The 17,525-nt window shown below is 41.4% G+C and overlaps 1 protein-coding gene across 1 annotated transcript; it reads left to right on the top strand.

Moving 5' to 3' along the window:
• Positions 1-2,874: 2,874 nt before the first annotated feature.
• DLD (dihydrolipoamide dehydrogenase) lies at positions 2,875-16,382 on the top strand. Its single transcript, XM_042872438.1, has 14 exons — positions 2,875-2,962; positions 3,223-3,298; positions 4,508-4,587; positions 6,431-6,499; positions 8,855-8,924; positions 9,275-9,375; positions 9,756-9,899; positions 10,045-10,146; positions 11,319-11,509; positions 12,857-13,027; positions 13,406-13,595; positions 13,987-14,124; positions 15,187-15,276; positions 15,378-16,382. Exons 1-14 carry the CDS (start codon positions 2,924-2,926, stop codon positions 15,441-15,443), a joined length of 1,527 nt encoding a protein of 508 aa, XP_042728372.1. The 5' UTR covers positions 2,875-2,923; the 3' UTR covers positions 15,444-16,382.
• Positions 16,383-17,525: the final 1,143 nt, after the last annotated feature.

Here is a 17,525-nt window from a genome sequence, read left to right on the forward strand (position 1 = left end):
TTGTCATCTCTTTGCTTGGTGCAGAACCTCACATAGAGCAACTCACTGTGGCCGTGGACTTGCTGTAGCTTTCTTACTTGTTGCCTTGCTTTAATTCTCCAGTGGCAGGAAGTTCTAAGCAGATCAATAGGTGAAACAGTCCAAAAAGCAATACAGTATCTTGCTTTGGGCAAAGCTGTAAAACAAAATCCCACCTTTGTTTCTTTCTGGACATACCTTACCATGCTATGGTGCTCACTCTTGCCAAAAAGAAGAGTACAACAAAAGGATTTATCAAAGATGGTAGGAATCACCTGAAAACATATTTAGTGTTAAATATGGTTTTTCAAAACATAGGACACTGATAGAGATCACTTGAGTGCAGCAATAGTTCTTTCAGTTCTGCTTTCCCGAGTTAGTGTAATACTCTGACTAGATAGATAGTTTAATCATATTGATATCTGTGTGACAAACGCATGTGTGCATAAGCACATACAAAAATATTATTTGTAATGCAATATGGTACTTGGTATTTCAAAAAATATATATAATCATCTAAGTTTTTATGTGAACATCGCCTAAAGGCACCTTCATTAGTGTATGTGGTCATGATGCCCTCTGTTGACTTCAGCATGTGCCTGCAGCTTTCCTCCTCCAGCTCCGAGTCAGAGCCGATTCTTGTCAGAGTATGCTCCAGTTTATTTTTCTGACCCAAAATCACAGCATGGCTGAGCTGGCAGGGCCCTCTGTGTCCCTCTGCCCAACCCCTCCCCCAGCAGGACCCCAGCAGGGTCATCCAGACCAGGATGCCCAGGGCCACAGCCAGGTGGCTTCTGAAGATCTCCAAAGAGGAGATCCACAGTCTTGAGGCAGCTGTGCCAGTGCTCAGCCACCCTCACAGCACAGAAGTGCTGCCTGATGTTCAGAGGAAACCTCCTGTGTTCCAGTTTGTGATCATGGCCTCTTGTCCTGGCACTGGGAACCCTGAAAAGAGCTTAGCTCCATCCTCTTTGCCCTCTCTCTTCAGGTACTTTTTGACACTGATGAGATCCCCCTGAGCCTTCTCTTCTCCAGGCTGAATAGTCCTAGCTTTCTCAGACTCTCTTATGTGAGGTGTTCCCATTTCTTGATGATCTTTGTAGCCCTTTGTTGGTCTCATTCCAGCATATCCACATATTTCTCACACCAGGGAGCTGACAACTGGACGTGGTACTCCAGCTGTGTTCTCAGCAGCATGGTGCATAGGGGAAGAATCACTTCCTTGGCCTGCTGGCATTGCTTGTTGTTCAGGATACATTCATCCAGCTTTGCAGAAAGGCTGCATTTCACACATGCTAATACAATACAAATCAGGAGTTATGAAATTGGGATGCAGTAAAAATCGGGAGCATGTGCCATAACTTCAGTACTGAGGAAAGGATAGTCACAATGGAGGAAAGGTGAGGCAGAGTCATGTTCCAGGAGCAACAGAACAAAAAGCATTTTGTTTTATAATGAACCTGACTGTAAAAGCGATGCACTAGGGATTTGATTTGTATATTACTCAGGAATATGAAACTTCAGTAAACAATTTTAACATCTAAATTCTGTCAAAACCACCAGGAACCTTAAGGAAAGTGGTGCCAGCCACTATGAACCCAAGCAAGATGTCAGAGGAGTGTTTAAGGTCAGGCTGCATGGGGACCTGGGCAATCTGATCTAGCACTTGACCTAGTGGCTGCCAACTCTGCCTGTGGCAGGGGGATTGGAAAGTGATCCTTGATTTCCTTTCCAACACAAGCCATTCTATGGTTCCATGGTTCTATGAACATGCAGGCAATGGGCAAGGATGCTCAGAGGCAACTGCCAAGCTCCATACTCCTTCACCTCCCTGCTTTTCTCACCCATCAAGTCATGTTCTGCTGCTTTCTATACTTCTCTTGACCCCTATACCCTTTTTGGACTCTGAAGGAACGGCCAAAGGATGCCCATCCCTTTGGTGACCTAAAAAAAATTCACAGCACAAGGTGAACCTGCAGCTGTCCACTCCAGCTTCTCACCTTGCTCAGTGCTTGCATCAGCAATGTGCTTGTTTCATTTTGACGTATGTCTGAAAAAGAAGTGAATTTTCCCACAGACATCCATGGTCTGCCAAGTGTGGGCTGCATAGGGAGGTGGCCATTGTAGCCCTGTGCATGGTCTGGGATCCTCTGTGCATTGGCAGAGAAGGCCATGGAGACACAGAACCTGTGAGATGGCCATGGTGACATAAAATCTCTGGGTTGGGAGCTGCCAGTGAGGATAGTTCTTGCATTGTGCTCTCACTGGTCTGCTCGTTAATGAGGATGGGGGGAGCAATGGGACCCTGACAAGCGCTGCTGACTGCAGGGTGCTTTCTCATTAGCTGGCCTAAGAGATAAGGGATTTAAATGCTGAGAGATCAGATGTGTTCAGACCTCAGGGCCGATGGAGGGCAAGCAGACAAATCCTGCACTAAGACAGAGGAGTTCTGTCCACTGCTGGCAGCCTTTTGCTTTGAACCAGCTGCTTCCACACAGCGTTGCTGGGTGAAAGTGCGTGTACTTCCTAAACTATTTTCCACAGAACCAACTATATATTGTTAAAAGGACGATTGCTCTTCTCCCTGTAGGTTCTTCTAAACAATTTAAGTCTATAACCACGAAGCCTGGCATTTCTGGACACGATGTCTCCCCTCCAGCAGGCAATTACACAGCGCCCCCTGCCGCTTCTTGCGGCTCATTTGCATATCCCCGCCTGCAGTCCCGTGACCGCGCCTCCCGGGCCGCACCGCCGGCCGCCTCCTCCAGGCGGCCCCTCGCGGCTCCCGTACAGCCGCCCGTTCCCGGTGCGCCTGCGCGAGTCCGCGGAGTCCTTGGGGTGGCGGCGGGCGCGGGCTGGGCCAGCAGCAGTAGCAGCAGCAGCAGCAGCAGCAGCAGCAATAATAATGCAGCGCTGGGGCCGCGTGTCCTGTGCGCTCGCTCGGGTACGGCGTTGGCGGTGGTACCGCGAGGCGGGCGGCGGGAGACGGGTGGGGAGGAACCGCATTACTCGGGCTCGGCTTTGGCTTCGGCTTTCCTCACGCCACCCCCTGCCGCTGGGCAGGCGGAGCGCTTGGGCTCGGCCGCGCTTCTCCGCTTTCACGCCGTGGCCTCGCCGTGGGGCCGCGTTCCGTGCGTGGCTCAGTGTTTGCTTTTCTTCGAGGTCGAACTTCAGCTTTTAAAGCCGTGGCTTGTTCTCTTCCAGAGGAGCCATTTTGATCGAGTTCATCGCGGTCTCCAGGGAGTTTGTGCCGTGCCGCAGAGGAGCTACGCCGATCAAGGTAATTCACCGCGGGTAAAGCCGCTCTCAGAACGGAAAGCTGAGCTGCGACCCGCGGGTTGGCCCGGTGCTGCAGGCGGTAACGGGAGCTGCTGCTGCGGGCAGGTGGAGATCGCTGTGCGCTGCTGTCTGTGGTGAGGTGGGGGCTGGCCCTGCTCCCAGCTAAAGGCGATAGGCGAGAGGGAACGGCCTCAGGCTGCTCCGCGGGAGGCTCAGGTTGGATATTAGGAACAATTTATTCTCGGAAAGAGTGGTGAGGCCCTGGCACAGCTGGCATAGAGCAAATCCAGCACCAAGCAGCAATCAGAAATGGCCAACACAATGCCTGGTGTTGGCCTTCTGCAAACAGGTGCCAGTACTGTGTTTCCCAAGCAAGCCCCAGATACTGTTCCCCATTTCCTCTTTTAAAGCCCATCAGAGCACGCTTTTATTTGCTTATCCATTTTGAAGCACCGTTAGAGGTAGTCTTAAAAATAAGCTGAACAAACATATATGCAGTGGACATTTCTAAGAAAAGTCAGAACAGCCAGCCCACAGCAGGAGCCTGGAACTGAATGGGCTTTGAAGTTCCTTACAACCTGAGCCATTTCTATGAGAAAAGCTTATTTGTCATATTTACTGTCAAACTAAAGGTATAAATAGAAGCTGAGCTTTAATGTAAGAACAGTGGCAGTAATTTAATATTGCAGAGGAAGTTATGATTACTAGAAACAAATGAGGTACAAAGTTCATAGTATCTTCTGTGTTCATAATCAATAGGGCTTGCACAGAAGTTTACCTCAGCCATATTTTCTGCAGTATAATCTAATAATAGTACAGCATGTACTGCTCATGTATCTTTTGTGCCAAACAACAGAAGAAACTGCATTGTTAAAATGTTTAAATGAACTGTTCAGACAGCTGGATTTAAAGATTTTATAGCAGGAAGGATGGGTTGGATGCATCCTGGCTGTTTAATTTCATTTTACATTATTTTCCCTGTGAAGTTTAAAGCTTTTTCTTTATTTGTAAAATACTTCTACACAACTTTTCCTTTTGTCTGGAAAGTATTTTGTGAAGTGTAATTTTCCCAGTGTATTAAATTGCATACTTTTTAATAGAAATTTTTATTTTTTTTCCATTATTTGGTATTTCCAAATTTCAAGAACAAATTGGTCCTGCAATGAAGTCTTAATTATTGAAAAAATAAGTCTAATGTTCCCTGTTGCAGTTGATGCGGATGTCACAGTTATTGGTTCTGGTCCAGGAGGTTATGTTGCTGCAATCAAAGCTGCTCAGCTTGGGTTTAAGGTAAGAGCAGACCTTTTGAGACCTGATCACTCTTCAGCCACTCCACAACATAAAACATGCAGTGATTCTGTTAGGGGGAGGGGAGGTACCAAAGAGTACTCAGCTGATGTGATTTCCTAATGCCACTGGAGGAATTTGGTGGCCATTTGGGAGTTTAGAAGTGAAAATCAGCATGCTGGTAAGTTTCACTTTCATTCATGAATGTGACATCAGCAGGATTGCTGTTTCTCTTGACCCCTTAACCCAAAACCAATTTACTCTTCTGGCATTGCATCTTTCTTTTCTGAAGTACTTCAGAATCTGAGAAGGCATTGCTAAGTGTACTTGTGTATGTTCTGTTGGCTGGTATATCCCAGTGCCTCTGAAGTAAGGCAGCAGGACTTCATGAAAAAACCAAGGTGATGAGACCAACTGGCAAGGACAGGAGCTTCTGTTTACAAGAAGAGTTCAGTGAAATGTTGGAGCAGGTCCAGATTGCATGTAGCCTTCGTCCTTAGAGATTTTCAGGGCTTGGCTTGTTAAGGCCTTGAGCCACCTGAGACAGCTTTGATGTTAACTGTGTTTGGAGAAGGAAGCTTGGCTGCGTGGCTTCTGGGAAAGGTCTCTTCAGCCTCAATTCTTTGTAGTTCTTAGTGTTGTCCCTCATTCTTCCAACAGCTGAATTTCAGTGATGTCTCTGAGTATGTTTTAGCCTAATGTGTAACAGTACCAAAACAGGATTTTTTAAGAGTCAGTTAAGTTTTACATCTGCTTTTGACCCTAGTGCAGGTAATTAAAATGTCAATTTTTTTTTTTTTTGGTCTTGATTTAATAAATATTCTTTCGTGTGTGTGTGTGTGTGTATATGTACATATGTTATCACTGGGCTATTAGGACCTGGAGAAAAGATGGTCATTGCTACAGGTTCCAGTTAAGTTTTATATGATCTACCATAATGTTTCGTATTTATTTCTCCTAAGATTTTTTTTTGGTAGCTAGAAGCCTGCTTTTCCTGGAGCAACACTTTACTCAAGACCTTCACGTATTTGCCTACAATAGGTCACCATATAGCAGAGGGTTTAAAAAAAAAAAACAAACAGTGCTTTGTTTTCTGCATTTTCATCCTGGCAAACAGCTTTTATTTTTTCTTTAGAGTTGGTTGGGCAGGCTTGCATGCATCACCTGTAGCACTAAAGAAACTCACATGTTTATGCTACCCCCAAGGAACATAAGATGCTTTGGTGAGACTGGCAAGTAGATAATTTCTGTAGTTATGTCATCCATGGAATAACCTGAAGCTGCTCTATTGAATTACTGAATTTGAACCTTCACTTGTACTGCTTCTTCTACTAGCACAAGCTAAAACCTTGTATCACCACTACAGCATCCCGTGTTATTGTCAGCAAGGTTCCTTGGGTGTTGGCTTTGGAACAGCTTTGCTTGGCCTTGTCAGTGAGGTTAATTTAAAGTGGATGAGGCAAAGCCCTATCAGGTAAAGGTGAGAGTGGTCTGGTGTTGTTTGATCCACAGTGCAGCTGTTAAAGCACTTGGATCATTTTGTGTTTGTCTGCTTAAAACAGGAACAGGGGTAGATGGGATCAGCTGATCTCCATGTGGTTCTTTGATTTGACGCAAGTCCTCTTTTTCGTGGTACTGTCATTGCTGCTTCCCACAAAAGCAGCAAGTTAAATGATGACAGGCTTTCCTCTGTGGAGTCACTTCTCTGCAAATTTGTTTCCTTGGAGTGTAAACCAAGAGATTTGTTATTTTGTGCATATGTTCCATGCTCATCAAAGAAGGAAGGGACATTTCTTTTTGCTCCTGTAAAAAGGTTACAATTCGCTCCCCTCCTTTTTTTCCTCAGACTGTCTGTGTAGAAAAAAATGAAACCTTGGGTGGAACCTGTCTGAATGTTGGATGTATTCCTTCAAAGGTAAGGGTGCATTGTTTATCATAACTTCAGTAAAATCAATAGCTCCTACGTGCATCTCTTTAAAACCTCTACTTATCTTTTTCCAAGATTGACATACATTGTTTAAAAAAATAACTTGCAACCAAATGATTTACATGAATGAAAGTAATAATAAGGACTGCAATACTTACTAATTCAGTAGGAACATTCTGCTTACAAACTGTGTTTTGTGGAGAGGAAGAGAGGAAGAGGGATAAAAGCAGAGGTGTATGCAGATGCATCTGCACTCTGGTGAGCTGATCAGTCTGTGTGGTAACCACTAACTAAATACAGCATTTAAATGCCATTTAAATACAGTTTAAGGTGATTTTGTCTTAAAGTCTGCTGTGTGCAATTCTCAATCCTTTCAAGTCTTTTATTTTCAATATACTTGTAGTTTTGTCTAGAATGTTGCACTTAGAGTAAAGGAATGATTCGTTGCTGCTTATTCAGTCACTGGAGGTACAGAATGTGAATCTAAATTATGGGGATGGAGACACCAATGAAAAAATTCATAACAGTTTTTTGATGGGATGTGCTGTGCTCTGAATATGACTGTCTCACTCCACCAATAGTAACTCTTGTAATAGTCATGTAAGCTAAAAATAGTATTCTCACTGCCTCCAAAGGATGTCTTGAAAAGTGAGGCTGGTGGTGCTTGTGTGGAGTAGTGCCAGTGGGGAGAGAAAAGGGTGTGTGCTCTGAAAGAAAGGAGAAATAAGAAATTCCTGAGTACCAAGTGTTGGATGTTAAGTTGGATGTTGTCAGTCATGTTTTAAGCAACTTCAAAATGAGAGCTTTATAAGAACTGTGCTATTGCTAGGTGGAGTGTTCCTCATTAATACCCAGCAGATGAAGGAAGGTATTGGTGATCAGCTTTGTGCTGCCTATAATAACACACAGCTTTTTTGTAAAGGTTCCTCCTGACGGTATTGCTTTTCCAATCTGTTTGCTGATAGAGGTTCTGTTAGCAGCTTAGCAGAAAACACTGTAGAATACAGAAGGAGTGCAAAGTTCTGAAAAGTAATGTGTCACTTTGCCTAGACATTTCAGTAATGTATCTGATGAAACTCAGAATTTATACTGAAGAAAAACTCAAAAATGAGTTGTAGATCAGCACAGCACGACTGTGCAAGTTTGGCATTCTGCTGGTATCCATTGAAGTGACTTTTCTTCTTGAACCTTTGATTAGTTTTATGCCATTGAAGTTCTTTTGAAAGCAGTTCTGAAGCCCTGGCTAAACCTAAGTGCTATTCAGAGCTTTTTCCAGTGGCAGTACACTTCTTATGAAGTGGTTATGTAGGGTACATGTGCTGAAGCAATAACAAATATTCAGATATTCCTTTCCAAAAAAGCCACTCAAAATACATTGCACGTGGATTTCTTTTTTCCTTGGTAGTTGCTGAAGGCCTTTGCAGAGCTGTGTCTTTGGTTGATGTATTGGATTATCACAGATTCAGGGCTGTGACAGATAAAACAGGCAAATAAATTTAAGGGTGACAGTTGGTTGTTCTTATTGACAAAAATGAGATTATCTTGGTCCAGCAGTATTAGTTTAAGTGTGTGTGTACAAGGCAGATATGTTAAAGTAGTCTTTGAGTTGTGCTCTCTTTGGAATTCAATCTGTTACACTGTAGAAGGATGTTGGCAGTTCCATGGTTGCAGTGATGATTGTAGTAAAAGGTGTAAATTTTTCTTCCCAAGACACTTCTTACATTGCAGTTTCTAATCAAATTACACTTTGGAGATTCTGTATTTCAAGCTGCTCATCTTTAAATGCACTTAGAAAGGAACTGTGCTAATTTTATTTTTGAATTGCGATAACCCTGTGATCTGAACTGGCTCTAAACCATGTAGTTTCAGCTCTGCCAGCTGTACAGTTATAATGACTTCAGCGTAACTCAGCTACACAATTTAACTGATGTTTACACAGGCTAAAATTTAACAGCGATTTCAGTGGATTTTTTCCTCCTCCAGCTTTTCTGTATCTTCCTGGTATTTTTGTTGACAAATTTTCTCTTCTGAGTTGATAAGGAAGTTCTACTGAGTCATAGCCATCTATTGTTTTCCTTTGCTTAAAGTCTGTTCTACCTCTTTATTCTCAATGGTACCATTTCCAGTTTCTCTAGTGAAAAGGGCAAAAAGTGTAGGAGTGATCTTAACTACTCTCTGCATGTAATTGGTACATTTGAGATGCACCTTTTAAAATACAAATGTCAGATTTATTAGATTTATTGTTTTCCAAGTAACTTCATTATTTTTTTTTTTTTAATATTGTGGTAAAAAATCCAGTTGCATCTGTGTGTCTCAGTTTACATTTCTGTGTGTATGTTTTAGGCCTTGCTGAACAACTCACATCTGTATCATTTGGCCCATGGAAAAGACTTTGCTAGCAGAGGAATTGAAAGTGAGTGTGCAGAGCAACTTGTTGGTGCCTATTGAACTAAATGGTTTCCATCAAGAAACTAATGTTAATGGTTCAGGTCTGACTACTATAATTGTAGGAAAGTTGGTCATAAAGCTTTGTTGACTTGCAACCAGTATCCTTTCTCTGCCAGCTAGAGATTTAGGAATGTGATTGCTGGCTGGAGAAGTTACACTTGAAAAGAATAATACTGCTTTGTGACATATCAATCGTTAAACATAACCTTTAATGTTTAATGGGGCGTTTGGGGCATCTCCCTGTCAGAGCTGTTCTCTGTAGGTTAGTTCCTGTAAGTAAAAGTGGAATGCTCCATTGAAGCTTTTTAATTTCAGTTACAGGAATCCGCTTGAATCTGGAGAAGATGATGGAACAGAAGAGCGGTGCGGTGAAGGCCTTAACGGGTGGAATTGCTCATTTATTTAAACAAAACAAGGTCAGTTTGGATTATTTACTGAAGTAAATGTATGTATTTTTTTCTCGCTTATGTCGCTTCTTGCATTCTCACATTCTTGCCACGTAAACTTATTTGATCAAAGGATTTGGCAAGGGCAGACTGAGTGCTTCACTTGTAAGATATTTTAAATGAACAACTTGTTCTTGGGTCTACTTAAAACAACAGTGCTGACTTTGTGATTTGTTCTGGATGCCAATGCAAAGGTTTGCATTAGCAGCTTCTCTCTGGTGAGATTCATATTAAGTGGACTCGATGATCTTTAAGGTCTTTTTCAACCTGAGTGATTCTATGCTTCTAAATATAGCATAACTTACATAAGTAATTTGAACCTTAACTTACTGTGTTCTTGGTTATTAAAGGTTGTACATGTATCTGGGTTTGGGAAAATAACTGGCAAAAACCAAGTCACTGCAACCAAAGATGATGGCAGCACACAAGTTATCAATACAAAGAACATACTCATAGCTACAGGCTCAGAAGTTGCTCCCTTCCCTGGAATCACTGTACGTATTTGAAATCTTGGTGCTACTTTCTTTCAGCGTGAAACAGCTGCGTAACTTAATGTATAATACTTTTGCATCTGTTTGGAATTCATGTGATGTACAAAAGAGATTGTAAATTTCCCTTTGTGGCTTTCTTTGCTGTTAGATTGATGAAGATAATATTGTGTCGTCCACTGGTGCTCTGTCCCTGAAAAAAGTCCCTGAGAAGATGGTTGTCATTGGTGCAGGAGTCATTGGTGTGGAACTGGTAAGAGATTATTTAAAGCTCTTAATCCTTTATTTATGAGGTAACTGTTATTTTTTCACTGCATTTGATGTTGTTGCTGTGATTTAGCCAGTATTGTTGAACTCTCACACTTAATGGCATGCTAGCTTTTTGTTGTTGTTGTTCTTACCTTAGAAGCTAGGAAGTGTTTGGGTCAGTGTTCTTGCAGCTGGTTAACTAAGTGGAGAAAATAGAGAGGAATGTGTAGGCCTTTTGTGTAGTTTTGGGTTTGGTTTTTTGTTTAACTTCCACTGATGTTTGTTCTGTATGTAGGTAAGAGAACTTCCTCTTATAATGTAAATAAACTTGAAACCGTGCTAAATACCTGTGTGTAGCAGTTAATCCCCCAAATATTTTGTGATACAATTGCAAGCACTGTGTCTAATAACAAAAGGAGTGAAGACTTTGTATTCTGCCTAGGTCTGAAGGTCTGAGTCCTTTTGCCTCATACCTGCATAGTATTAAGAACATCTATTTGCTGGTCTGCAACTGCCTGAAAATCTGCAGACCTGCTTAGTGGTTGCCTTAGCTGCCACTGGTCAGCTGCCTGCTGGCCACTGAGCAGGGCAAGTGTAAGTGAAGATAAATACTGTTGAGATTGGTGTGAGTAACTTTCGAGGTAAATGGAATTAAATGGATGTATGTGGTTTTAGGGAAGGTGATGGTAGTGGTTATGGTTGTAAATAAATGCAAAAGCAGCAGTAGTTATATTCTATTGCAGAAAATTTCTATAACTCATTATTGTTTTGCTTTAGTTTGGTATTAGGGCACTATAGAATTCTTATTTTGAGTTTTCTGAGCTGTGTTCCAATTAATTTGATTTTTAATTTTTCTATGCCTGTGTGTGTGTGTAAATATATATGTACCTAATTGTTTGTTTTCTTAACTATTTATTTAAAAGCTTAATTCCATAACTTAAATCACTAAAGCATTAGGGATGCAAACAAGCAGTGATAAATCCATCTTTTCAGTAAGGCTGTTGGGAACAGACATGTTATATCCTACACTCTAATGGTTTGTAAACGTTGATCAGTTTGCTGTTACCTGTTGTCCCTCTTTTGCAGTTTCCAGTCTCAGTGGTAAATATTGCAGTAAGGAAACCTGAAGTTTTCCTTCAAAAAACTTTTCCTTTAAGAATATTGTTGTGACCACAGGGTTCAGTTTGGCAGCGCCTCGGTGCGGATGTGACGGCTGTTGAGTTCATGGGCCATGTTGGTGGAATGGGAATTGACATGGAGATCTCCAAAAACTTCCAACGTATTCTTCAGAAGCAGGGACTTAAGTTTAAGCTAAACACCAAAGTTACGGGTGCTACCAAGAAACCGGATGGGAAAATTGATGTAGCGTAAGTATTTCCCTTAGAACCAGTGGGACACAGGTTGTGTTTGTCCTGCTCAGTCCTTCAAACCTATTCTTAAATATTCTGATATTATTATTGAAACAGGAAGAAATGAAACTTAATCTTCAGTGAAGTTTAATTTTTATCCTGTATTCTAACTTAGTGTGTTCATAACTTTGGCTTTATTGAAATCAAGCTTGCTTATATAGGAGAGGTTCCACTGGCTTGGGTTGGTGTGCTAGTGTAAAGCCAGTGGATTTTTAGTGAGAAACCTAAATTGTGCTGTTTGTGAAAGTTCTTTGCTTTTGGTATAATTAACATAAATGCAGTTATTCATATCATTATTAGTACTTTGGTGCTTATTGGGAGAGTTATGTTGTCCTTTCTTCCCTGTCTCTAAATAAGCATGGTAAAGATTGATTACTTCTAATTAGAAATAAATGAAGCTGTCTCAGACTGTTTTTTAATGGCCAGATTAGAGTCTATTGAAGATTTAAGTGAACAACTAATACAGAAAAACATAAAGCAAATTTTCCTTGTAAATGTCCATACCTATATGCTGCTGCTTTTCTTGTCAACTTATTCTCTGTGCAGACTGGTAGCATAAGCTGTAGCTTGAGTCGTAAGAAAATGTGTAGTGTTTCTTAATGAACATAAGCTTAAGTGCCTTTTTCATTGGAATCTCAGTACAAGGAATTGTATCTGCTGCATGTCCATAGCTCAGGGTAGTCTGTCCTCCACCACTGGAGAAGTCCTAGATTTGGGCCTCTGTGAACTGCTGTACTGGTACTACCTAGATTTCTCCTGTAGTTTCTGCTTAGAGTTTCATTCTGGTTCAGAACTACGCTTTTGAAGCAAGTTTCCTAATTAACCCTGCTTATTCCTTGGTTCGTTCTTGCAGTCTGGATGCAAACTAAACTTGTTCTAGATGCCTTTGAGGGATGCACTTTATGGAAGGCAACTGCTAACAGTTCTTCTGTGTGGGGCCAGGAGAAAGTTTGCTCAGAGTGCGTGACTCTGCCTCTCTCTGAAATATAAATAACTTGGATGTTGTGTACTCAGCACCGATTGCTTTGCTGTACAAATTTGCTCCTAGCAGGTTGTGCTACTTGTTAACAGATGCATAACCTGAATTTCTGTATCCAGGAGTTGTTAACAAATGTAGTAAGAGTTGCTAGCCCTTTCTTCCTCTCCTACTCATCAAGTCTTGCAAGGAAGAAATGGGGGATAGGTCAGAGGCAAGTGTTGGGATGCCAGGTTCAGCCACTAGGTCACCATCTGGATCATATTAATCACTAGTCAGCAAAATGCAGTACTGCAGGTTTACAGCTTAGCATTCTTGTTTTTATGTAGTGTTGAAGCTGCTGCTGGTGGAAAGGCAGAAGTCATAACTTGTGATGTGCTCCTGGTGTGCATTGGTAGGCGTCCGTTCACAAAAAATCTAGGACTTGAAGACATTGGAATTGAACTTGATAAGAGAGGGAGAATCCCAGTCAATAACAGATTCCAAACCAAAATTCCAAAGTAAGTAATATTTAGTGATTTTTACTTTCTTTAGACCAGGACTCTTATTTTTACAAGTTTATCTTAAGACACTTTAAAAATTGCTTAATGTAGTTTTTTTTTTCCTGAAAGAGAAGCTCAATTTATGTTTATTTAGGATTTTTTAGTCAACCTTTTAATGTTCTGTAATTTGAAAGTCAGGATGTGCTGGCAGTGGTTCTTGAAGTGTGTTCATTCAGTGGAAGCTGTTCATGTAATCTCCAGATTTCTTCTGTGTATTAGTTGTTTAATCTGATTTTGCAGAAAACTCCAGTCATGTTTTAAACTGTTATATGTAGTAGCTGAGGTGTGCTAGTACATCTTTAAACAGCATCTAATTGTGTTTCATTGATCTGATAGCATCTATGCTATTGGTGATGTAGTTGCTGGACCTATGCTGGCCCACAAAGCTGAGGACGAAGGCATTCTGTGTGTTGAAGGGATGGCTGGAGGTGCAGTTCACATTGATTATAACTGCGTCCCCTCTGTCATATACACTCACCCCGAAGTGGCCTGGGTTGGCAAATCAGAAGAACAGCTGAAAGAAGAGGTACCGTTTTCTTCCTGGACAAAACTGTTTTTCTGTCTTGGATGTGGTTTCATAGTGTGATAATGGCTGTTGCTTTGTTTAGCTGCTTCTCATGGGAGAATTTCTCTGAATTTATTGCATAGCGTGTATGGCTGAATGATTCCTTCCTGCATGCTGCTCTCGCAAAGGATCACAGTCCTCTTTAATAACTTCTGTTTTGTGAAGTTCATACCATTTCTATGCTATTTTTTCTGGTACTTCTTTCTGCCTGTTATTCTCACACGTTGTTCTGTGCATGTCTCCTTCTAGTTTTGTATTAGACCTATTTTTATTGCTGTCCGACTGGCTGCATCATTCCTGTTGAGCTTCCCGATCATTAACTCAGTGTCAGTAACAAATACCTGTTTTGTAGGGAGTAGAGTACAAAATTGGGAAATTTCCATTTGCTGCAAACAGTAGAGCAAAGACAAATGCTGACACAGATGGCATGGTGAAGATTCTTAGTCAGAAGTCAACAGACAGGATGTTGGGTGCACACATCTTAGGCGCAGTAAGTATTGTAAAGTGTGTTGCTGTCCTGGTAGCATTAAGGGTGGTTCATTTTGCCACGTGGTGCTTGTAAAAAGGAAGATTTGCCTCACAAAATTCCATGGATTTTACTGATTTTTCTCTTTTACAGCCCTCCTGCTCACATCCCTGTTTTACTGTTACTTGGCAATGGACACAGCTTTTTCCTTCTTTTCTATTCCCTGAAAATGTGAGGGTTACGCAGTCTCTTACAGTTTCATCTTTATGAATATTGCCAAATATTCAAGAGAGCAGCAGAAATTGACTCAAGTTCTGGATGTTGGAGTAGCTGGACAGATTGCAGTTTTCTTCCATTGCTTTTCTTTTTTCTCTGGTTTTCTCTACTCCTGCAGAGTTGGCTGCAGTCACCGAGTCTGGACTCAGTCACTGATGAAGATCCACATTCTCTAAAGAAAGCACAGCTCAGCTTTATCAGGCAGTAATTTTAATTGGTAAATGGAAGGGGCAGGCGAGAAATCTTCAGATTGTGATCTTAATTCTGAAAATACAATTACTTATTCACTGTTTTATTTTCAGCTATCCAGATATTTTTCTCTGGCTATGTCCCCACAAATGCAACCAATATTTAATGAAAATGAGGCTGCAGATATAGTAGTGTACCTCAGTTTATTTGGTTATCTGATTAATTTTCTAGGAGGGCTTTAAAGAGCATTAAAGTTTTGGGGTTTTTTGGTTGTTTTTTTTCCTTCCCTGCAGTGATAATGTACAGTACCTTGGATCAGAACATAGGTAGCATCTAACCAATCCCATGTGGAACAAAGCCCAGATTTTGCACAAACCTCAGCAATGAGAGAGCAAGTACTCTGTTCTAGCACTGTGCTCAGTTTTAAGCTCAGCTTAGCTTAGCCACCAAATTGACAGAGTACTTAGGACTGACACAAGAACACAGCTGAAGCACGTCATAGTATGGTTTTCTTCTTAGCAGAAGATGCTTATTTAAAGCTGGGTATTTCTTAATTAGCAATTCAGAGGAAGCAAGACAATTGCATAAAGATCTGTTCTAATTACAAACATTAAACTGCAGGGTGCTGGTGAAATGGTTAACGAAGCAGCCCTTGCTATGGAGTACGGAGCATCGTGTGAAGATGTGGCCAGAGTTTGCCATGCCCATCCAGTAAGTTTTTCTGAAGCAATTGTTGAACACGGGGGTTACACAGACGTGCTGTGACTGCATGTAGGTATTAATGAGTTGTACCTTTGGTTTGTTCTCTGCAGACGGTATCAGAAGCCTTCAGGGAAGCTAACCTAGCAGCATCTTTTGGCAAAGCTATCAACTTCTGAAGTGAAAGAGCAGTTCTTTGAACATCCGTAGTACGTCTGAAAATGGGCTGCGAGCCCTTGTGGAAGGCGAGTTTGAGGACTTTAGGATTGAATTAAACGAATCTTTTCATTTTAGACATCAGATATTTAAACAAGTAGAGTTTGGAACAAGTGGAATTATCCAGTCTCTGTAAATTAAATACTTACTATTCCATGTTTATTTGCATCATGAATGTTGCAGAAAAACAGCCTGACAGAACTCTTTTGTTCAAAACCAAACATTTTGCTGCTGCATGGGATGATCAGGTGTGCTGGTCACAGCTCTGTACAGGTGTCCAGACACCTGGTGTGTTCTTCTTTGAAGTAGTGATAGACTAAAGCAGTTGAATGCTGGCACTTAACATGCCACTGGCACTTAAAATGCCACTGTCACTTCCGCACAAAAATGTATTTCCTTGTGAAAGGATTAACTAAGTATTTAACCTACTTACATATGAGTACCAGAGTTAGTTTTGATCTAGTGATGTTAGCATCTGGGGAAAAGAGGGACTTGTGTAAATTGATTAATACTATGTTGACTTTTTTAAGATAAAATCACTCTATGTGTGATTCTCCACACATCTTGTTTTCATATTGAAAACTCACTGGGGAAAAAATCAAGTGTTGATGGAGAAATGAAAGACTGAAGGAAAACTACTCTTACTGTTATTTAACTTCCTGTTTGTAAAGCTTCCATTGTCCAACTCTTTGACCTTGAAATGATAAAACTGGGCAGTGAAGACTCGCTTGCTGTTAAGTGTGATGATGTGAGGGTTATTCTGCACCTTCCACACGTAAGGGCTGCAGTGTCAGCTCTCCATACAGTTCAGACATACTTCTTTCTCTCCTGTTTTCTATTTTATGCTCTCTTTGTGCCTCTTCTGTTTCGAGAGAGCTTAATAAATATTTAATGTTGCTGGAGGATCGTCTTGGGTTTTGTTTGCTGACTTGTTAGTGTCCAACAGTTAGTGTAGGTGGATAGAAGAAGACTAGCAAACAAATACCAGGTAAAGGGAATGTGCCCAATGCCAGCAGCTCTCTTGTTTTGCAGGATGCCACTTTATTTTATTAGAATCTCTGCTTTCATGAGAATCTTAGTGTGTGCTCATTGTCCTTTTTCATTATGCCAGTGGCTCACAGGTGGAAGGAGAATTGTTTTAAACCAAAAGAGGAAAGATACAGATTGGATATTATGAGGAAATTCTTGACTTTCAGAGTGAGGCCCTGGCACAGCTGCCCATAGAGCTGTGGGTGCCCCATCCCTGGAGGTTGGATGGGGACCTGGCAGCCTGAGCTGGTGGGGTGGCAGCCAGCCCATGGCAGGAGTTGGGTCTGGATGAGCTTTGAAGTCCCTTGCAACCCAAACCCCTCTATGATTTGGCAATTTCTTTTCTAGTTGAGAGCTTGTACAGATAGAAATATCACTAAGCTCCCTGTAAATGAGCTGATGGCAATTGTTTGAATGCTTCAAAGTTTGAAGATGTAAAAAGCTGTTGAGCATACTGGCAGTGAAACAGTGCATGATGCTGCTGCGGTAATCACTGTCTCTGGATTTTTTGCTCTAGCATTTGTAACCTAGAGCAAAATTACTTAAATGTGTTGCTCTTCAGTTTACACAGATGGTGCTATGTAGTGCTGTAGTTGCCCAGACCAACTTCTGCTATCCTTGGTGAAGGTGAGGTTAATTACAGATCAAGAAGTATTTACCCAAACATATTTCTCATGTCAGTGAGCAGTCAGTGGGTGTAAATGCACGCTGCCATTGGGGATGCTGACTTATGCATACATCACTGGTGAATACTGCAGAACAATTTCTGCAGGACTGAGCAGTCAGCTGAAGGTGCACTGTTCTATGGAAATTTGGAGCTTAAAATTAATGCAATTTATGGTATCACTCGCCTTTTTCTTTGTTCTGAGTTATCATCCTATACTTCACAGTAATCAGAGCTCTTATTTAGAATGTTGTAGATGGAGCCAGTATTTTATTAGGAGATCTCTAGCTAGTTTAAAAACAAGACTTGCAGAAACTCATGGATTAGTTTCACCTACTGAAAATAACATGGA

Source organism: Lagopus leucura, unplaced genomic scaffold (assembly GCF_019238085.1).
Source record: "Lagopus leucura isolate 7727_CA_CO unplaced genomic scaffold, USGS_WTPT01 Super-Scaffold_100008, whole genome shotgun sequence".
Lineage (NCBI taxonomy): Eukaryota > Metazoa > Chordata > Aves > Galliformes > Phasianidae > Lagopus > Lagopus leucura.

Excerpts from the sequence above, each read along its gene's own strand:
- DLD (XM_042872438.1), top strand. The coding sequence starts at position 2,924 with ATGCAGCGCTGGGGCCGCGTGTCCTGTGCGCTCGCTCGG. Across the intron at positions 3,299-4,507 it reads GAGGAGCTACGCCGATCAAG|TTGATGCGGATGTCACAGTT; the intron begins GTAATTCACCGC and ends TCCCTGTTGCAG. Across the intron at positions 13,596-13,986 it reads AAGAACAGCTGAAAGAAGAG|GGAGTAGAGTACAAAATTGG; the intron begins GTACCGTTTTCT and ends CCTGTTTTGTAG.